This window comes from Diplotaxodon limnothrissa, linkage group LG6, assembly GCF_057381915.1.
Source record: "Diplotaxodon limnothrissa isolate DT_005_m linkage group LG6, D_limnothrissa_male_GT1.1, whole genome shotgun sequence".
Classification (NCBI taxonomy): Eukaryota; Metazoa; Chordata; class Actinopteri; order Cichliformes; family Cichlidae; genus Diplotaxodon; species Diplotaxodon limnothrissa.
In genome coordinates, this window is record NC_140601.1 from 28,285,671 (window position 1) to 28,306,511 (window position 20,841).

Here is a 20,841-nt window from a genome sequence, read left to right on the forward strand (position 1 = left end):
ATCCACTTATGAGGGAGGACATTACACTGCCCCTGTTCAATCGAACTTTAAAATGAATGTCCTCATATGTGGATCTCATTTTTTTGAGAAACAAAAAAAAGATAGTCCGAATCTGATGTCTTTGTTTTCACATTCATCAGGTCCCAATCAACCCAAATGGCACAGAGAAATTAAAAATGCATGCCATGAAAGAGTTCAGGTCTTAGGATGTTAAAAATGTCCCTGCTGATGAGACCAGTGAATGTGGGGCGACAGTGGCAAGAAAAAACTCCCTCCTGGAGGAAGAAATCTTGGGAGGACCAGGCTCTCTGGGAGGACCCTCCCTCCTGAGGGCAATACTTACCAGTACTTGTCCTCCAGTGTGCGATGGTGGGCTGGGACGAGTGTTGTTTCTTCTCAGCATGATGATGACCTTCCTTCCATTTCCTGTTTCAGAACTGAGAATGAAGACAAAACTGGTTAACAAGGTAACAGGACATTTAAAAATTCTCTCACTTCAGGATGAGATGCTGTGTCTTCTTACGTTTCTCTTGTAAAACAGCATGTAGGCCGAGTGCTGCTGTTCCTCACAAGCTGCCGATCCGGTTGTGTGGAGCACCTGTGCGTCATTATAGGTGAGCCAGCGATCTGATGTAGAGTGCTGACTCTCCTCAGGATGGACAGAACTACAGATGTAGTGTCCTGAAATCACATTAAGACAAATGAATCCAACTTCTGGAAGTCAGCTGATTCAAGCAAACAGTGATTTTGACTTAGTGCGTCTTAGAACATCAAAAGCTTTTGTGTGTGAGTCCTTCACTGAAAAGTAGAAAGTTTTCATTTTCTGTTTGTAACAAGTCTGTTGTTTTACCTGACTCTGTGCCTCCATAATGATTGATGATGCTGACAAGACTATAACAGCCACCACCCTGAGAAGGAACAAATCCAAAGAGTGTTAGTTTCACAAAGTCTCACATCAGAGCCATAATTAAGCTGATTTGCTGAGGCTACGTCCACACTAATGCGTTTTCGTTTGAAAACACATCGTTTTCTCTCCGCTTTGACCTCCCGTCCACACTGAGATGGCGTTTTCCTCAAGGAAAAACACAGCATCTTGAAAACGCTCTCGAAAACGCACACATTTCAAAACGGAGTTGTCCCGTCGCAGTGTGGACACTCGAAAACGCAGACTTTCTAAAACGATGACGCATTTTAGTCATGTGATGCAGTCATGTGAGCAATTAAACAAAGATAGCCGAGTGCATTATACAGCGGTTGTTTTGATTGCTCTCAACTTTGACAGCCCTAAAAAAGATTAATATCAGTTTGTACATGCTCCGGATAGCTTTTCTTCAAATTCTGTAATCCTCACTCACTTTTGCGCATGCGCAGGACTGGAACGTAAGCGTTTTCGGCCGTTTCAATGCAGACGCACAACTATTTGAAAATGACTGAAAACACTAGTGTGGACACGGAGTTTTCAAATCTATCAGGGCTAGTGTGGACGTAGCCTGAGACGTTCTGCAGTCTGTTTTTACCTGATTGGATGGCACCACCAAGTCCCTCTGCAGCCTGACGGGGTCATCCACCTTCTTAATGTTGTAGGTTTGTGTAAAGCCAAACCTCTTCAGATGCAAGATCAGGACTCTGGCAGAAAAGAAAAAAAAAAAACACAAACAAGGTAGAAAATAAGAAGAATGAGTGTCAAACACAAACAGAAGATGGGAGAAAACGACTGCTCAAGTATTGTCTCGAAAAACTCTGATATTTGATGCGCCACAGTTTGGAAACCTGGTCAGTCGATCAATTCTGATGTGACCTTACTCACCTTGGCAGTGTATCAAAAGACGACTTCAGTTCTGAGGCCGTCCCTCCACAATCACAGCGAAATTCTATTTCTTGTTCCTGAACAACAGCACAGAGAAAACAGGCTTTATGGTAGAAAGAAATCTCAACATATGCACACACACATACGCACAAACACTAACAAAAAAGGTGTGTTAAGATCGCTGACACTACAACTCTATTGGAATTTGTGATCTTACCTTCAAGTATGTCTCTAACATGTTTATAATAGACCCCTCTGGAACAAGGTCAAGAGACAAGCTGGTGAAGTCCTCGTGCTGTGATGATTGGTGACCACAGCTACACATTTCAGGAGTAACGTAGTTAAAGTAAAGATCAGGTAGGTGGAAAAGAGGTATATGAAAATATTGCAACCAGCTCTGCGTTTCTGAAAGACAGGCTTACCTCTTGCATGTCCTCATGTTTTCCATTTTAAAAATGTGATGCTCTTCTACTGGGCAGGTATAACTTTGGCCCAGGAGAGCTGCGTTCCTCTCCAGGTGAGGTGCGAGCCTTTTGACCTCATTGAGGAACAATGTTAGGAATTCATGAGCGTCCTGAAAGAAAAGCAGAGAGATTTAAAACAGTACATCAAAATCAGAAGGTAAAGCAAAAAAACAAAATGTCCAAATAGCTGACGCACTTTCTGTGCACTGCCGGTGTATTCAGGAGCTTGACTGCTGAATGCCTTCTTAAAAGCTCTTAGGTGGTGATCTTTAAGGCCATAATCTGTTGACTCATGACAGTCCCTGACATCAATGAGCCTTCTGTAGAAAGGAAAGGGTAAACAGACATTTCTGCTGTTAGATCTCTTTGTTCTTCAGGTTTTTGAAGAAAGTAGAAGGTTGACGTAGCGCACCTTAAGAGCTGAGCTTCTGGATCTGTGCTCCACAAAACCTCCTGACGCCTGATGTCTCTTATGAACTCCTCAATGTTGAGGAGGCTCTGCAGGCAGGAGTTCATGTAGCAGGTGTTTCCGATGTTTGGAAACCTGACACACACGCACAACGTTTACAGTATCAGTGTAAAAGAATTCATTTTCTCCACTTTGACAAAGTGAGCTTTGGTCTTTGTGCACCACGTGTACTCACCCGAAGCAGTCTATAGTCCCAGTTTGACTTTCTATTATTTCTCCACCGCATGCTACACTGCTCCAAAAAGGTAAAAACACAAACACAAAATTAGGAAAGATGTCAGGATGCTGAGCAGTGTATGTGCATGGATGCATGAGCTTTGAAGTTGAAACATTTTGGAGGACGTCTTTCTCTTACCTGTTAAACACATGCTCCCATCCACTCTCTTGGTCCAGAAGCTCCATAATCCAAGTGTCCCAACTCAGGTCTGCTGGGATCGTTTCCGTGGTGCTTCTTACCTGATATAAATATATAGGACATAGCTGTGTGCCTCATTGCTCTTAATTGCTCTCATTTAACTGTGATGAGTAAATGCTTGATGACAGTGACTCTTTCCATAAAACATACCTTCCCGGATTTAAAAAGAGTCTTCACAGTGTTGCTCTCTGCCTCTGCATCGCTGTCAGTTTGCTGCAGAGGACGAACAAACATAAGTTTATTAAAAAGTACATTTTAAAGAGAATGTGTATTTCATATGTTTTGTGTAAAAGCAAACCGAGGAACAGCAGAAGATGTGTCTCCATTTTCTCTTCTTTTGGCCATTTTCAGGGTTAGCTGGTGTGGCAGCAACAGAAGCATCCGGGATGCTGATGAGGACAAAAGTGTAAATGTTGTGGAAATTTATAAGAAGGAGTACATTTTGCTAATATAGATTGCTAATAAAAGTGAATAACTGTAATGGAATACCAACATGAACAAAATCATGTATTTTATACATTTACACTCTACATTTTCAAACGCTAATCTCTGCATCCATATAAATAATAGACAAGACTAGAAGGAGTAAAAAAGATGTAAATACACAAGGTGGAAGAAAAATGCCAATAAAAGGGAAATAAAAGAGCTCCAACTCAACCACTGCTATAAATATCTCCAGCAGCATTAAAGACTGGCGCATTTCTTTACCTCTGATGAGACGTAGAAGGAATTTCCTTCTCTGCCACGTTTTGTTTGTGTAATTTCTGTTTAGAAACAAGAAAAGCAACATCAGTAATGGCATAAAACAAACATACCAAGTGGGTCTCTCCATGAAAAGTGTCCAGTTAGAGAATTTGGTATTATTTCATATTATTTATCACTTTAGTGAGCTGTCAGCTCATGAAGCAGATATAGGAATATCTTTAAATAAAATAAAAACAATTTATTCATGCCTTAAATTGAGTTTTAAAGTTTGTCCTATGAAATACAAAATCCTTCATTTGGTTCTGATCAAAATTCAGTTTTTACAGAAATCATCCATGAAGCTTCAAAAATGCTTATTCACCATAAAAAATATTTAGAGAAACATCCTGCAAGTCTCTTCGAACTTACCTTTCTGTGAAAAAAAAACGTTTAAACATCTTTGAACTTAATTTGAGGACATGGCTGTGTGCTAAATTGCTCTTAATTCTTCTCATTTAACTGTGATGAGTAAATGCTTGATGACAGTGACTCTTTCCATAAAACATACCTTCCAGAATTTAAAAAGAAACCAGCGACACTTTTTTTGTGTCTTCACAGTGTTGCTCTCTGCCTCTGCATCGCTGTCAGTTTGCTGCAGAGTACGAACAAACATACGTTTATTAAAAAAGTAAAGTCACTTTAAATTAACAAGTGCAATTTAAAGAGAATGTGCATTTCATATGTTTTGTGTAAAAGCAAACCGAGGAACAGCAGAGGTGTCTCCATTTTCTCTTCTTCTTTTGACCATTTTCAGTAACAGGAGCATCCGGGATGCTGATGAGGACAAAAGTGTAAATGTTATTTTTCAAAGTGCAAATTTTTAACAAGGAGTACATGCTGGAGATTGCAGATAAAAATTAATAACTGTAATGGAACAAAATCATGTATTTTGTACATTTACACTCTACATTTTCAAACGCTAATCTCTGAATCAATATAAATTATAGACAAGACTAGAAGGAGTAAAAAAGATGTAAATACACAAGGTGGAAGAAAAATGCCAATAAAAGGGAAATAAAAGAGCTCCAACTCAACCACTGCTATAAATATCTCCAGCAGCATTAAAGACTGGCGCATTTCTTTACCTCTGATGAGACGTAGAAGGAATTTCCTTCTCTGCCACGTTTTGTTTGTGTGATTTCTGTTTAGAAACAAGAAAACCAACATCAGTAATGGCATAAAACAAAGTATATGGTATGAAAATACAAAATCCTTCATTTGGATTCAAAATTCAGTTTTTACAGAAATCATCCAAGAAGCTTCCTTAAAAGTTTCAAAAATGCTTGTTTACCATAAGAAAATATTCATAGAAATGTGCTGCGAGTCTCTTCAAACTTACCTTTCTGTGAAAAAGAAGTTTAAACATCTTTGGACTTGATGTGATCGCAGCCAAAATCTCCTCAGCTTTGCAAAAGTTCAACTGAAAACAAGCAGTCAAAGGTTGTATATTTATAAACTTTCAGCATAGAACGTTCATACCCTGAACAGCAAACATCATCATTATGATGTATGGGGCAAATTTGCATATTTTGGAATGTATGCTCATTTGAACTGTATGGTGCTCGTCTCCAAGCAACTGCTACACAAAACAGGTCAAGTCAAGTGGCTTTTATTGTCATTTTAACCACGTGCAGAGGTGCTGTACAGAGTGAAACGAGACAGCGTTCCTCCGAGACCCTGGTGCTATATATGACATATACGGACAAACCCAGGACTACATAAAGTGCAGTGTGCATAAATTGCAAAAATAAACAAGACAAAACAGTGCAAAACGTGACAGAACAGGACGAAACAGACACAAGACAATGGAAATGTGCAAAATGCTGAGTATTGTGCAAAAGTAACTTGGTGTCTGTATGTATGTATATGAGTGTGAGATACTGCAGATAAGTGCTTGGTAGTGACATGTGTGAAGGTGTGCGTGTGCCAGTGCAGTCACTGAGTGTTCAGGGGTCTGACGGCTTGTGGGAAGAAACTTTTCCGTAGTTTGGTAGCGAGGGCCCGGATGTTGTGGGACCTCTTTCCAGAAGGCAGCAGGGTGAAGAGTGTGTTTGAAGGCTGTGTGGGGTCCTCCAGCAAGCGGGTGTTATAAGGAGGGGAGAGGGGCTCCAATGACCTTCTTAGCTGCTCTCACAATCCGTTGTAGGGTACTGCGATCCAATACGCTGCAGTTACCATACCAGACAGTGATGCAGCTACTTAGGATGCTCTCATTAGTCCCACTGTAAAAGGTGGTGAGAATGGATGGTGGGAGATGGGCTTTCCTCAGCTTCTGCATGAAGTAGAGACGCTGCTGGGCCTTCTTGGTTATGGAGCTGGTGTTGAGGGAGCAGGAGTGGTTTTCCGCCAGGTGGACACCAAGAAATCTGGTGCTCTTGACGACCTCCACAGAGGATCCATTCATGTTAAGTGGGCAGTGATCCCACTGTGCTCTCCTGAAGTCAACGATCTCTTTTGTTTTGTTTTGGTGTGCTGGGGGAGCAGCACAGCAAAGAAGGACTCATCCAGGCTGGAGAAACTGATCAGGAGGGCTAGCTCTGTGGTCGGCATGAAGCTGGACACTCTGGTGACAGTGGCAGAGAAAAGGACATTAAAGAAACTGATGGACATTATGAACAATGCTGGGCATCCTCTGCACATGGCCATTAACAACCAGAAGAGTCTGTTCAGTGACAGGTTGCTTCTCCCAAAGACAAGAACTAACAGACTTAAAAACTCCTTTGTCCCACACGCCATCAGACTGTTTAACTCCTCTCTGGAGGGGAGAGGGAGGGGAAACAGGAGGACAAAGGAGGGGGGAACAACTAAGCTGTAGTGCCTCTTCACCTCACTGTGCAATACCTTTTGTGCAATACTTTTGTAAATAGTCAACAGTGCAATAGACTCAATACTTGAAATGTGCAATTCACTTGTATTTTTATTTTTTATTCCTATTTATTCTATTTATCCCCTTCGTATATGCTGCTGTTCCTCACAAGCTGCAGATCCAGTTGTGTGCAGCACCTGTGCATCATTATAGGTGAGCCAAGGATCTGATGTAGAGTGTGGACTCTCCTCAGGATGGACAGAATTACAGATGCAGCAGCTGTTTCCGATGTATGGAAACCTGACACACAAACAAAAGTTTACAGTATCAGTGTAAAATAATTCATTTTGTCCAGGTTGAGAAGGTGAGCTTTGGTCCTTGTGCACCACGTGTACTCACCTGAAGCCGTCTCTAGTCTGAATTTTATTTTCCATTATTTATCCACCGCCCAAATGTTTCACTACGCTACTGCAAAAAGGTAAAAACACAAACACACAATTAGACGCTGAGCACTAGATGTGCATGTATGCTAGTGATGTGTCGAGTAATGGAGGGGGCGTTTCCGCGATGCACGTATCGAGGCTTGCTTCATTTATGGGAGGAGCTGAAAATGATGACGTCCGAAGCCTCGCTGCCCGGCTGTACCACGTGACTGGTTCATGAAGTGGTTCGAACTTTGCCGCGAGATGTGACAGCGATACAAACCCCTCAGACTTCAATCAAAATGTGGGTGTTTGATGGAGAGCTGCGGTTAGTGAGAGTTGGAGACAGCTGGGAGGCAGTTTGGAGGTTTATGAGAGTGAGGAGAGAAACTCAGGAGAGAATGGAGCCAGCTAAGAAGAGGAGGATGTCCTCCCCTGTGTGGGAACATTTTGATCTTATTCCTCCCAACAAGGTATTTCTACAGAAGATGTATTTTCATAATACTGATGGTGCAATACAATTTAAGTTAAGCTGTATTTACTTTTGTACAAGGTGAAGTGTTTGCTATGTGCCAGGGAGCTGGGATATAACAACAACACCTCATCCATGCTTAGGCACTACAGAGCTTTGCATGAGAATAAGGGGAACAGCGATTGTTGAGCAAGACCAGGTGAGCCATCAAATGCCATGATAATAATAGCATGCCGTAATGTTACTAAATGATATAACAATATTATACAAACTGTAATAAGTTACGTGTGTGATATTTATATTTGTGCTTTGTTTTTATTGTCTTTCCTCAGGAGAACAATCTCAAATAGATGAAAACCTGGTTAGCATGGTGATTGAGGACTCCCAGCCATTTAGCATTGTGGAGGACAAAGGATTTATAAGATTTGTTAAATCATTAAATCCTAGCTATGTTCTCCCCACTAAAAAGGTCATAAAAGCAGTGAAAATTTAGTTTTTACTGAATAAAATATGGGCAGGACTGACGCCTCAGTGTGTAGCTGTCCATACCTCAACGTTACAAAAGCACAACCACTGTCCACACCCCAACCACACCTCACCTCACAGTAAATGATCATTTCCATTTTAAGCATTTCCAAATAATCATTTTCCATACTGCCAGTATAAATATACACAGTATACTGCATCACTACAATATACATGTTTTACACACTCCTTTTGTTGTTGACATTTACAGGCTGTGTGCAAAAGGCCACACTCTTCAAATTCATGCCAACTAATATTTTTACGTCCAGTAGGTGTCCTACTAGAGCAAATAAAGCTTCAAGAAGCTTTGCGCTGGGGTGAACCAATTGGATGAAAAGCTTCAATGCTTCATCTGCCCATCACTAATGTATGCATGAGCTTTGAAATGTAAACATTTTGGGGGACGTTATTCTCTTACTTATTAAACACATGCTCCCATCCACTCTCTTGGTCCAGAAGCTCCATAATCCAAGTGTCCCAACTCAGGTCTGATGGCATTTTTTCAGTGGTGTTTTTAACCTCTTGGGAACTTTCACTACATTCCTTACTTGATGCAGAAAGAAGAAACGAGTCCATATCCAACCTTCAGAGCAGAGGCGATTAAGATCGGTATGGGTGTCACAGGTGTACCAGTCCGCCTTTTCTTCCAGGGCGAGAGGGGTTGCCATTCTTGTTCGCAGAACTATTCCTTTTATATTCAAAACTCAGATATGTGATCCAGGTGGGAGGTTCATACTTGTTACAGGTACAGTCAACTCCACCCCTGTAGTCCTCTTGAACATCTATGCCCCTAATTTTGACAACCCTGACTTCTTTAGTAAAATATTCAATCTTGTCTCACAATACAATGACCATAATATCATTATCGGTGGTGATTTTAATTGTTATTTCGGTCCATTGTTGGATAGGTCTTCTGCGTCCCTGGCCCCAACCTTGAGAGCTGTTTCTGTACTCAATACTCTTACTAAATCTTTGGACTTGGTTGACATTTGGAGGCACCAGCATCCGTTAGAAAAGCAATACTCTTTCTTCTCCCCTGTCCATGGCAGCTTCAGTAGAATTGACTATTTTCTTATTGATTCCAGGCTTATTTCGAAAGTGGTTAGTTCCACTTATCACAGTATTTTAGTTTCGGACCACGCACCTCTCTCAACGGTAATTGACTTCAACCTATATACCCCCCAATACAATTGGAAATTTAACCCCTCTTTATATCTAAATGACTCTTTTACGGTTTACCTATCTACTAAAATCGCAGAATTTTTACAATTTAATGATAATGGTGTAGTTTCAGACTCTGTTTTGTGGGAGTCCTTTAAAGTCGTTATTAGAGGCCATATTATTGCTTATCAAGCTTCTCAGAAGAGGGACAAACTCAGGCTGCGTACTAATATTGAGGCAGAGCTGTCTGTGTTGGAGGAGAAGTATCGCGATACCGGGGCTGCTGACACACTTAATACCATTCTCAAATTGAAATATGACTACAACCACATGTTGGGGGAGCAGGTCATGAATTGTATTCGTCGATTAAAACAGAAGCATTTTGAGCTTGGTGAAAAGGCTGACAAGGTGCTTTCCAGACAGCTGAAGGGCATTCAAGCTGAAAGGGCGATACACAGAATTCTCTCTGCAACTGGCCAGTTGCTGTCCGATCACAAGCAGATAAATGACAGATTTCGCAGTTTTTATTGTCAGTTATACACATCTAGTACTACGGCCACAGTTGCTGAAATCACTAATTTTCTTAATGCTTTAGACATCCCGACTCTTCCTGAGGCTGCACGGGGCTTACTCGATGCAGACTTTACGCTGGAGGAAATTAGAAATGCAATCTGCTCCTTTCCTAATGGAAAAGCATGTGGTCCGGACGGTTTCGGGATAGAGCTTTATAAGACACATATTGACGTTATCGCTCCCCTGCTACTTCGGATGGTAAATTGCGCAGTGTTAAACGGCTCATTCCCTCATTCTTTCTACGATGCCCATATATGTCTCCTCCTGAAAAAAGACAGAGACGAAACTAATGTTTCTTCCTATCGTCCCCTAAGTCTTCTCAACTCAGACCAAAAGATAATTGCTAAAGTCCTAACCAACCGGTTAAATAAGCACATAGGCTCTATAATTCATCCTGACCAATCGGGTTTTATCCCCAATAGATTCTCTTTTTCTAATACTAGATGTCTCTTAAATGCGATGTACTCAACGACACTGCCCAATTCTGCGGTGATTTCACTCGATGCCCAGCAGGCTTTCGACCAAGTGGAATGGAGTTATTTGTTTGCTACTCTTGAAAAATTTGGTTTTGGGTCGAATTTTTTGAATATGATTAAGTTGCTTTACGCTTGCCCTCGTTCCTCGGTCCTTACCAACCATGAGAGGTCGCTCCCGTTCCTCTTACACCGTGGGACAAGGCAGGGTTGTTGCCTCTCTCCAATGCTTTTTGCTTTAGCTCTTGAGCCGTTGGCCATTGCCATCAGAGCCAATTCCCATATCTCTGGTATAAATTGTGGCACGTCAGAGTACACCATCGGTCTGTATGCAGATGATATCATATTGGCTCTTTCAGATTTAAAGATCTCCCTTCCTCCACTTCTTAAGCTGATTGACAGCTTTGGCCACCTATCAGGGTTCACCATAAATTGGAAGAAGTCTGTTCTTATGCCGCTGTCGTCTGGTCTGGGCCCTGATTTCCTGTCTAGTTTGCCCTTTAAGGTCTCCCAGGATTACTTTTCATACCTGGGTATTAACATCCCTAGGAACTCAAAACTCCTCTTCAGGCTTAATTATTCGGTTCTAACTGATGAGCTCAAGTGTAAACTTCTCCCACTTTCAATGATTGGCCGTATCAATATAATCAAAATGGTTGTGCTCCCTAAATTCATGTACCTATTCCAGAACGTTCCTATTTTTCTCAGGTCTTCCTTTTTCAAAGCGTTGGATGCCATTATCATGCCTTTCGTTTGGGCCTACAAGCCCCCCCGCATCTCGAAGTCTCACTTGCAAAAGCCCTCGGACGAGGGTGGTCTGGGCCTTCCAGTTTTCAGACATTATTACTGGGCCTGTAATGCCAGAGCCTGGGTCTTCTGGAATCTGCCTATAGTTGGTGATGCTGTGGGATGCAGGTCCAGCCCTAAATGGCTCGAATTGGAGCTTAGCACTGCTATCGAGCACACTGGAGCATCCTTGCCAGCTATCTTATTTTCAAAATCGGTTATTAAAAGTGCATGTGATGACTTTATTCTTTGCAACTCCGTAAAAATATTGAATCAAATTAAGAGAATCTTGAACCTCCCGGTAGTGTCAACTTTTGCCCCGATCTGCCACAATCCTAGCTTTACGCCTAGTACAATGGATGCTGCTTTCAAACAATGGCCTGTCAAAGGGTTAATTGCTATAAAGGATCTTTATATTGACAATCATTTTGCCTCTTTTGCTCAGCTTCAGACAAAGTACAATCTCCCTACAAGTCATTTTTTTCGGTACTTACAAATTAGGAATTATGTCAAGCAAGCATTCTCAAATTTAGATACCATCCCCATACAGCATGTCTTTTACAATATGATGAACGAACCTCCCACCTCAAAACACTTAATTTCTCGGCTTGTCAACCTTTTTTCTTCGGCAGCCCCCTCTTGCCATATTAAAGAGGCTTGGACAAGGGACACTGGTTTGGTTATCTCTGACGATCTATGGGCTGAAGTGTTAAGTCGGATAAAACTATGCTCTGTTAACGCCCGGCTTCAGTTAATTCAATTTAAGGTTGTCCATAGACTGCACTATTCCAAAACCAAATTGAACAAGATTTTTCCTAACGTTTCCCCCAAATGTGATAAATGTAAACTTGTGGACGGTACTCTTGGGCATCTTTTTTGGTCCTGTTCTACGCTTACAGCCTTTTGGACTAGTATTTTTAGTTTCTATAGCACTGTTTATGATAGGCAACTGTATCCTGACTGTCTTATGGTGATCCTGGGCTGCTCCGGCGACTCCTTGGCACTTCCCTTTGCTGTTCAACAGGCCCTCATGTTTGGTATGGTGATTGCCAAACGTTTGATTCTGGGGGAGTGGAAATCTGCCTCCCCTCCCTGCTTCAAGAGGTGGCTCGAGGAGATGGTCTCCTGTCTATACCTGGAAGAAATTCGGTTCTCTACGTCTGATTCCATGGAGAAGTTCAGGAAGATATGGGGGCCCTTTATAGACCACATTAAGAAGGACAGTCCACGCCCTGGGTCCTGACCACATTGTTTTAACTGCTTTCATTCTGAGCTGTTGCCCATAACTGTTTTTGCATGATTGTTATCAGCTCCTCCTAGCGATCTTTGGATTTGATCTTGTGGATTGGACTCACTAGATTGTGAGTTGTTTGACATGTATACCAGTTGCTTTGTTTGCTTCTCTGCTGTTTTTAATAAGTGCTGGCCTTGTACCCTGTTGTGTGGTTTGTTGCTCTGTTTTTTTTGTTTGTTTGTTTGTTTTTTTTGGTTGTTATTGTCTTTATTGTCTGTGTTCTTCTGTCCCGCTGTTTGTGAATGTGTAAAAAAATTTTGAAACTTGCATAAATAAATACATTAAAAAAAAAGAAAAAAAAAGAAAGAAGAAACGAGTCAGGGATGCATAGCAAGCACAACAAGACACCAGCAGCCCAGACCTTTCACCAACTGAAGACATTTGCAGCACCATAAAACATGACAGAGAAGAGCTGGGACTATGTGAAAGGGTGAAGTGCTGCAGTAAAGTTGCAATGGTCCTATCTTTTATACAGTCTATGGTTCACTCTATTCGATTACCCTTTTCTCATGTTTTTGTTAGTTAGGGAGATAAGACATTGTTATTTGGTTTTATTCTTTTCATAAATAAGTTTTGTACATCCTTTAGATACGGTCCCTTTTGTTTGTTGTTTTGGGGTCCACCCCGAAGCTGTAGTTCGCTCCTTTCCTTTGTTAGAATTCAATCACTGTGAAAAAAAATCACCATCAAAATTGTACTGGTTGTGTGATGTGCTGCTTGGGGTCAGACAGGGGTGGATCACCCTTATATTATGGTCTGGCCACCCTTAGACAGGCCATAACACTAACTAAAATGAAAATTAAAACTAGACTTATAACTGGCTGGCTGGTGTCCTTACCAGTGTCCTTGGGTCTGAACTGTGGGCTCCTCTTTCCAGGTGTTCGTACTGCCTGAGTGGCACCAAGGTGTGCTGTCTTGCCTCTTTTGGGTTTTCTGCATGTTTCTGGCTCAACATGCAAGTATCCACTTCTTGACGTTCGCTGTTGGTTGCAGCCACTTGAGGTTTTTGGGCTCATTTGGGTTCTCAACACTGGGCGACTTTGATGGGAGTGAAAGCATCCTCACAACATAAATCACCACACTACCTGCTTTTGTTTCAGGTTTTTTCTTTATCCTTGTTAACATGTTTGGGTACTGGGTTTACCTGTAATGCATTTTGTGCTCCAAAAGCTGTTATTTTGTGCAGCTGTGCTCCAAAAGCTGTAAGCATGACCTTTCTTATCATTAGATTGTGCCACACCAGCACCTGAGAGAAAAGCTTTGAGTTTGATTTTGTGTTTGTGTTTTGCAGGCACTCAGGAGAATAAGTCATGATGTTTCTTGTGTTTGTCATGTTAGTATCTCAGTGCTTGTCAATCACCAGTCAACAGTGTCACCACTGTGAACAACATCCTGCGACTGTTTGAGCCAAAACCTTCGAGAAGTCCCTGCAGCTGCTTCAAAACTCATCACTGAGCTCGATCTCTCTTTTAACACGCTGGAGACAACAATGAAAGATGACTTTCTTTCATATGCTGCTTTGAGGGCTTTGCTGATGAAGTTCAGCCAAAACAGGAAACATGCAGCAGGAGACAGTAACTTGTTAAAATGTTATAAAAGGTACAATTAAAGATTTTCACCCTACAGGGTTGTCAATGATCCAAGGATAAATGTCTAATTTGGTCAAAAGTTTATAAGCCATTTCTGGAGAGACTGCAGTGGAAATGTTGTCACTTTTGGACTTTGCTACCTGCAGCTAAACATTTGCAGCTAAATCATTTATTTAAAAGCAGAAGCTGCAACTGATCGAGTGAATGTTTGTCTGAAAACTTAAACTGAACTCCAAGCGTACCATTGCTCCAGCTTACCATCTTTACCTGAGTGAATCAGTTTGTTGAACAATCTAAATGATTCAGAAACTTCTGTGACATCAACTTAACTAAGGCTCATTACAAATTTCACAAAACACTGCTGAATACTTTTAATATTTTTTTTATTAGTTATTTTTGTTTTGTTGTTATTTTGATTTTAATAAAACAAAATAACATAAAGAATCAAATTGTTTCTTTGTTTTTTTAAATTTAATTTATTTTACAAATAAATTAATAATAATATTAATAATAATAACAACAAATTAGTGCTGTCAGCGTAAACGTCATTAGTTAAAATGACATTAACGCTGACAGCACTAATTTGTTGTTCCAGAGAGCAAGCCAAACACTGGTCTAGAAAAGGACGATCTCTAGTAGTGCTGCACTACTAGTAGATTTTGTTTTAACCTCCTAGGACCTGGTGTCCACATATGTGGACATAACATTTATGAGACCAAAATACAAAATTTTGCTCTTCAAAAACCTGATATCCACTTATGAGGGAGGACATTACACTGCCCCTGTTCAATCGAACTTTAAAATGAATGTCCTCATATGTGGATCTCATTTTTTTGAGAAACAAAAAAAAGATAGTCCGAATCTGATGTCTTTGTTTTCACATTCATCAGGTCCCAATCAACCCAAATGGCACAGAGAAATTAAAAATGCATGCCATGAAAGAGTTCAGGTCTTAGGATGTTAAAAATGTCCCTGCTGATGAGACCAGTGAATGTGGGGCGACAGTGGCAAGAAAAAACTCCCTCCTGGAGGAAGAAATCTTGGGAGGACCAGGCTCTCTGGGAGGACCCTCCCTCCTGAGGGCAATACTTACCAGTACTTGTCCTCCAGTGTGCGATGGTGGGCTGGGACGAGTGTTGTTTCTTCTCAGCATGATGATGACCTTCCTTCCATTTCCTGTTTCAGAACTGAGAATGAAGACAAAACTGGTTAACAAGGTAACAGGACATTTAAAAATTCTCTCACTTCAGGATGAGATGCTGTGTCTTCTTACGTTTCTCTTGTAAAACAGCATGTAGGCCGAGTGCTGCTGTTCCTCACAAGCTGCCGATCCGGTTGTGTGGAGCACCTGTGCGTCATTATAGGTGAGCCAGCGATCTGATGTAGAGTGCTGACTCTCCTCAGGATGGACAGAACTACAGATGTAGTGTCCTGAAATCACATTAAGACAAATGAATCCAACTTCTGGAAGTCAGCTGATTCAAGCAAACAGTGATTTTGACTTAGTGCGTCTTAGAACATCAAAAGCTTTTGTGTGTGAGTCCTTCACTGAAAAGTAGAAAGTTTTCATTTTCTGTTTGTAACAAGTCTGTTGTTTTACCTGACTCTGTGCCTCCATAATGATTGATGATGCTGACAAGACTATAACAGCCACCACCCTGAGAAGGAACAAATCCAAAGAGTGTTAGTTTCACAAAGTCTCACATCAGAGCCATAATTAAGCTGATTTGCTGAGGCTACGTCCACACTAATGCGTTTTCGTTTGAAAACACATCGTTTTCTCTCCGCTTTGACCTCCCGTCCACACTGAGATGGCGTTTTCCTCAAGGAAAAACACAGCATCTTGAAAACGCTCTCGAAAACGCACACATTTCAAAACGGAGTTGTCCCGTCGCAGTGTGGACACTCGAAAACGCAGACTTTCTAAAACGATGACGCATTTTAGTCATGTGATGCAGTCATGTGAGCAATTAAACAAAGATAGCCGAGTGCATTATACAGCGGTTGTTTTGATTGCTCTCAACTTTGACAGCCCTAAAAAAGATTAATATCAGTTTGTACATGCTCCGGATAGCTTTTCTTCAAATTCTGTAATCCTCACTCACTTTTGCGCATGCGCAGGACTGGAACGTAAGCGTTTTCGGCCGTTTCAATGCAGACGCACAACTATTTGAAAATGACTGAAAACACTAGTGTGGACACGGAGTTTTCAAATCTATCAGGGCTAGTGTGGACGTAGCCTGAGACGTTCTGCAGTCTGTTTTTACCTGATTGGATGGCACCACCAAGTCCCTCTGCAGCCTGACGGGGTCATCCACCTTCTTAATGTTGTAGGTTTGTGTAAAGCCAAACCTCTTCAGATGCAAGATCAGGACTCTGGCAGAAAAGAAAAAAAAAAAACACAAACAAGGTAGAAAATAAGAAGAATGAGTGTCAAACACAAACAGAAGATGGGAGAAAACGACTGCTCAAGTATTGTCTCGAAAAACTCTGATATTTGATGCGCCACAGTTTGGAAACCTGGTCAGTCGATCAATTCTGATGTGACCTTACTCACCTTGGCAGTGTATCAAAAGACGACTTCAGTTCTGAGGCCGTCCCTCCACAATCACAGCGAAATTCTATTTCTTGTTCCTGAACAACAGCACAGAGAAAACAGGCTTTATGGTAGAAAGAAATCTCAACATATGCACACACACATACGCACAAACACTAACAAAAAAGGTGTGTTAAGATCGCTGACACTACAACTCTATTGGAATTTGTGATCTTACCTTCAAGTATGTCTCTAACATGTTTATAATAGACCCCTCTGGAACAAGGTCAAGAGACAAGCTGGTGAAGTCCTCGTGCTGTGATGATTGGTGACCACAGCTACACATTTCAGGAGTAACGTAGTTAAAGTAAAGATCAGGTAGGTGGAAAAGAGGTATATGAAAATATTGCAACCAGCTCTGCGTTTCTGAAAGACAGGCTTACCTCTTGCATGTCCTCATGTTTTCCATTTTAAAAATGTGATGCTCTTCTACTGGGCAGGTATAACTTTGGCCCAGGAGAGCTGCGTTCCTCTCCAGGTGAGGTGCGAGCCTTTTGACCTCATTGAGGAACAATGTTAGGAATTCATGAGCGTCCTGAAAGAAAAGCAGAGAGATTTAAAACAGTACATCAAAATCAGAAGGTAAAGCAAAAAAACAAAATGTCCAAATAGCTGACGCACTTTCTGTGCACTGCCGGTGTATTCAGGAGCTTGACTGCTGAATGCCTTCTTAAAAGCTCTTAGGTGGTGATCTTTAAGGCCATAATCTGTTGACTCATGACAGTCCCTGACATCAATGAGCCTTCTGTAGAAAGGAAAGGGTAAACAGACATTTCTGCTGTTAGATCTCTTTGTTCTTCAGGTTTTTGAAGAAAGTAGAAGGTTGACGTAGCGCACCTTAAGAGCTGAGCTTCTGGATCTGTGCTCCACAAAACCTCCTGACGCCTGATGTCTCTTATGAACTCCTCAATGTTGAGGAGGCTCTGCAGGCAGGAGTTCATGTAGCAGGTGTTTCCGATGTTTGGAAACCTGACACACACGCACAACGTTTACAGTATCAGTGTAAAAGAATTCATTTTCTCCACTTTGACAAAGTGAGCTTTGGTCTTTGTGCACCACGTGTACTCACCCGAAGCAGTCTATAGTCCCAGTTTGACTTTCTATTATTTCTCCACCGCATGCTACACTGCTCCAAAAAGGTAAAAACACAAACACAAAATTAGGAAAGATGTCAGGATGCTGAGCAGTGTATGTGCATGGATGCATGAGCTTTGAAGTTGAAACATTTTGGAGGACGTCTTTCTCTTACCTGTTAAACACATGCTCCCATCCACTCTCTTGGTCCAGAAGCTCCATAATCCAAGTGTCCCAACTCAGGTCTGCTGGGATCGTTTCCGTGGTGCTTCTTACCTGATATAAATATATAGGACATAGCTGTGTGCCTCATTGCTCTTAATTGCTCTCATTTAACTGTGATGAGTAAATGCTTGATGACAGTGACTCTTTCCATAAAACATACCTTCCCGGATTTAAAAAGAGTCTTCACAGTGTTGCTCTCTGCCTCTGCATCGCTGTCAGTTTGCTGCAGAGGACGAACAAACATAAGTTTATTAAAAAGTACATTTTAAAGAGAATGTGTATTTCATATGTTTTGTGTAAAAGCAAACCGAGGAACAGCAGAAGATGTGTCTCCATTTTCTCTTCTTTTGGCCATTTTCAGGGTTAGCTGGTGTGGCAGCAACAGAAGCATCCGGGATGCTGATGAGGACAAAAGTGTAAATGTTGTGGAAATTTATAAGAAGGAGTACATTTTGCTAATATAGATTGCTAATAAAAGTGAATAACTGTAATGGAATACCAACATGAACAAAATCATGTATTTTATACATTTACACTCTACATTTTCAAACGCTAATCTCTGCATCCATATAAATTATAGACAAGACTAGAAGGAGTAAAAAAGATGTAAATACACAAGGTGGAAGAAAAATGCCAATAAAAGGGAAATAAAAGAGCTCCAACTCAACCACTGCTATAAATATCTCCAGCAGCATTAAAGACTGGCGCATTTCTTTACCTCTGATGAGACGTAGAAGGAATTTCCTTCTCTGCCACGTTTTGTTTGTGTAATTTCTGTTTAGAAACAAGAAAAGCAACATCAGTAATGGCATAAAACAAACATACCAAGTGGGTCTCTCCATGAAAAGTGTCCAGTTAGAGAATTTGGTATTATTTCATATTATTTATCACTTTAGTGAGCTGTCAGCTCATGAAGCAGATATAGGAATATCTTTAAATAAAATAAAAACAATTTATTCATGCCTTAAATTGAGTTTTAAAGTTTGTCCTATGAAATACAAAATCCTTCATTTGGTTCTGATCAAAATTCAGTTTTTACAGAAATCATCCATGAAGCTTCAAAAATGCTTATTCACCATAAAAAATATTTAGAGAAACATCCTGCAAGTCTCTTCGAACTTACCTTTCTGTGAAAAAAAAACGTTTAAACATCTTTGAACTTAATTTGAGGACATGGCTGTGTGCTAAATTGCTCTTAATTCTTCTCATTTAACTGTGATGAGTAAATGCTTGATGACAGTGACTCTTTCCATAAAACATACCTTCCAGAATTTAAAAAGAAACCAGCGACACTTTTTTTGTGTCTTCACAGTGTTGCTCTCTGCCTCTGCATCGCTGTCAGTTTGCTGCAGAGTACGAACAAACATACGTTTATTAAAAAAGTAAAGTCACTTTAAATTAACAAGTGCAATTTAAAGAGAATGTGCATTTCATATGTTTTGTGTAAAAGCAAACCGAGGAACAGCAGAGGTGTCTCCATTTTCTCTTCTTCTTTTGACCATTTTCAGTAACAGGAGCATCCGGGATGCTGATGAGGACAAAAGTGTAAATGTTATTTTTCAAAGTGCAAATTTTTAACAAGGAGTACATGCTGGAGATTGCAGATAAAAATTAATAACTGTAATGGAACAAAATCATGTATTTTGTACATTTACACTCTACATTTTCAAACGCTAATCTCTGAATCAATATAAATTATAGACAAGACTAGAAGGAGTAAAAAAGATGTAAATACACAAGGTGGAAGAAAAATGCCAATAAAAGGGAAATAAAAGAGCTCCAACTCAACCACTGCTATAAATATCTCCAGCAGCATTAAAGACTGGCGCATTTCTTTACCTCTGATGAGACGTAGAAGGAATTTCCTTCTCTGCCACGTTTTGTTTGTGTGATTTCTGTTTAGAAACAAGAAAAGCAACATCAGTAATGGCATAAAACAAAGTATATGGTATGAAAATACAAAATCCTTCATTTGGATTCAAAATTCAGTTTTTACAGAAATCATCCAAGAAGCTTCCTTAAAAGTTTCAAAAATGCTTGTTTACCATAAGAAAATATTCATAGAAATGTGCTGCGAGTCTCTTCAAACTTACCTTTCTGTGAAAAAGAAGTTTAAACATCTTTGGACTTGATGTGATCGCAGCCAAAATCTCCTCAGCTTTGCAAAAGTTCAACTGAAAACAAGCAGTCAAAGGTTGTATATTTATAAACTTTCAGCATAGAACGTTCATACCCTGAACAGCAAACATCATCATTATGATGTATGGGGCAAATTTGCATATTTTGGAATGTATGCTCATTTGAACTGTATGGTGCTCGTCTCCAAGCAACTGCTACACAAAACAGGTCAAGTCAAGTGGCTTTTATTGTCATTTTAACCACGTGCAGAGGTGCTGTACAGAGTGAAACGAGACAGCGTTCCTCCGAGACCCTGGTGCTATATATGACATATACGGACAAACCCAGGACTACATAAAGTGCAGTGTGCATAAATTGCAAAAATAAACAAGACAAAACAGTGCAAAACGTGACAGAACAGGACGAAACAGACACAAGACAATGGAAATGTGCAAAATGCTGAGTATTGTGCAAAAGTAACTTGGTGTCTGTATGTATGTATATGAGTGTGAGATACTGCAGATAAGTGCTTGGTAGTGACATGTGTGAAGGTGTGCGTGTGCCAGTGCAGTCACTGAGTGTTCAGGGGTCTGACGGCTTGTGGGAAGAAACTTTTCCGTAGTTTGGTAGCGAGGGCCCGGATGTTGTGGGACCTCTTTCCAGAAGGCAGCAGGGTGAAGAGTGTGTTTGAAGGCTGTGTGGGGTCCTCCAGCAAGCGGGTGTTATAAGGAGGGGAGAGGGGCTCCAATGACCTTCTTAGCTGCTCTCACAATCCGTTGTAGGGTACTGCGATCCAATACGCTGCAGTTACCATACCAGACAGTGATG

At 40.8% G+C, this 20,841-nt stretch overlaps 2 protein-coding genes across 2 annotated transcripts; both read right to left on the reverse strand.

The window, feature by feature from the left end:
• Positions 1 to 431: 431 nt before the first annotated feature.
• On the reverse strand, positions 432 to 5,265 carry LOC146630760 (ubiquitin carboxyl-terminal hydrolase 12-like). The gene is made up of 18 exons (XM_085356613.1): positions 5,239 to 5,265; positions 4,985 to 5,040; positions 4,601 to 4,673; positions 4,408 to 4,491; positions 3,864 to 3,919; positions 3,454 to 3,544; positions 3,306 to 3,368; positions 3,096 to 3,196; positions 2,916 to 2,972; positions 2,684 to 2,815; positions 2,468 to 2,591; positions 2,230 to 2,381; positions 2,025 to 2,124; positions 1,808 to 1,884; positions 1,518 to 1,626; positions 851 to 908; positions 524 to 681; positions 432 to 437 (listed from the first exon to the last, which is right to left on the reverse strand). Exons 1-18 carry the CDS (start codon positions 5,263 to 5,265, stop codon positions 432 to 434), a joined length of 1,524 nt encoding a protein of 507 aa, XP_085212739.1.
• Positions 5,266 to 15,181: 9,916 nt separating this feature from the next.
• On the reverse strand, positions 15,182 to 20,015 carry LOC146630761 (ubiquitin carboxyl-terminal hydrolase 12-like). Its single transcript, XM_085356614.1, has 18 exons — positions 19,989 to 20,015; positions 19,735 to 19,790; positions 19,351 to 19,423; positions 19,158 to 19,241; positions 18,614 to 18,669; positions 18,204 to 18,294; positions 18,056 to 18,118; positions 17,846 to 17,946; positions 17,666 to 17,722; positions 17,434 to 17,565; positions 17,218 to 17,341; positions 16,980 to 17,131; positions 16,775 to 16,874; positions 16,558 to 16,634; positions 16,268 to 16,376; positions 15,601 to 15,658; positions 15,274 to 15,431; positions 15,182 to 15,187 (listed from the first exon to the last, which is right to left on the reverse strand). The coding sequence occupies exons 1-18, from the start codon at positions 20,013 to 20,015 to the stop codon at positions 15,182 to 15,184; spliced, it is 1,524 nt and encodes a 507-aa protein (XP_085212740.1).
• Between the last annotated feature and the right edge of the window lie 826 nt (positions 20,016 to 20,841).

Bases quoted from the DNA above. Each gene is read 5' to 3' on its own strand.
- LOC146630761 (XM_085356614.1), bottom strand. From the start codon at position 20,015: ATGTTTAAACTTCTTTTTCACAGAAAG. The intron at 19,242-19,350 runs GTTTGCTTTTAC...CGTACTCTGCAG, and splicing joins GACACCTCTGCTGTTCCTCG to CAAACTGACAGCGATGCAGA. The intron at 17,132-17,217 runs GTGCGTCAGCTA...CTTTTCTTTCAG, and splicing joins ACACCGGCAGTGCACAGAAA to GACGCTCATGAATTCCTAAC.
- LOC146630760 (XM_085356613.1), bottom strand. From the start codon at position 5,265: ATGTTTAAACTTCTTTTTCACAGAAAG. The intron at 3,545-3,863 runs GTAAAGAAATGC...TGTCCTCATCAG, and splicing joins CCTTCTACGTCTCATCAGAG to CATCCCGGATGCTTCTGTTG. The intron at 1,627-1,807 runs GTGAGTAAGGTC...CTTTTCTGCCAG, and splicing joins TCTTTTGATACACTGCCAAG to AGTCCTGATCTTGCATCTGA.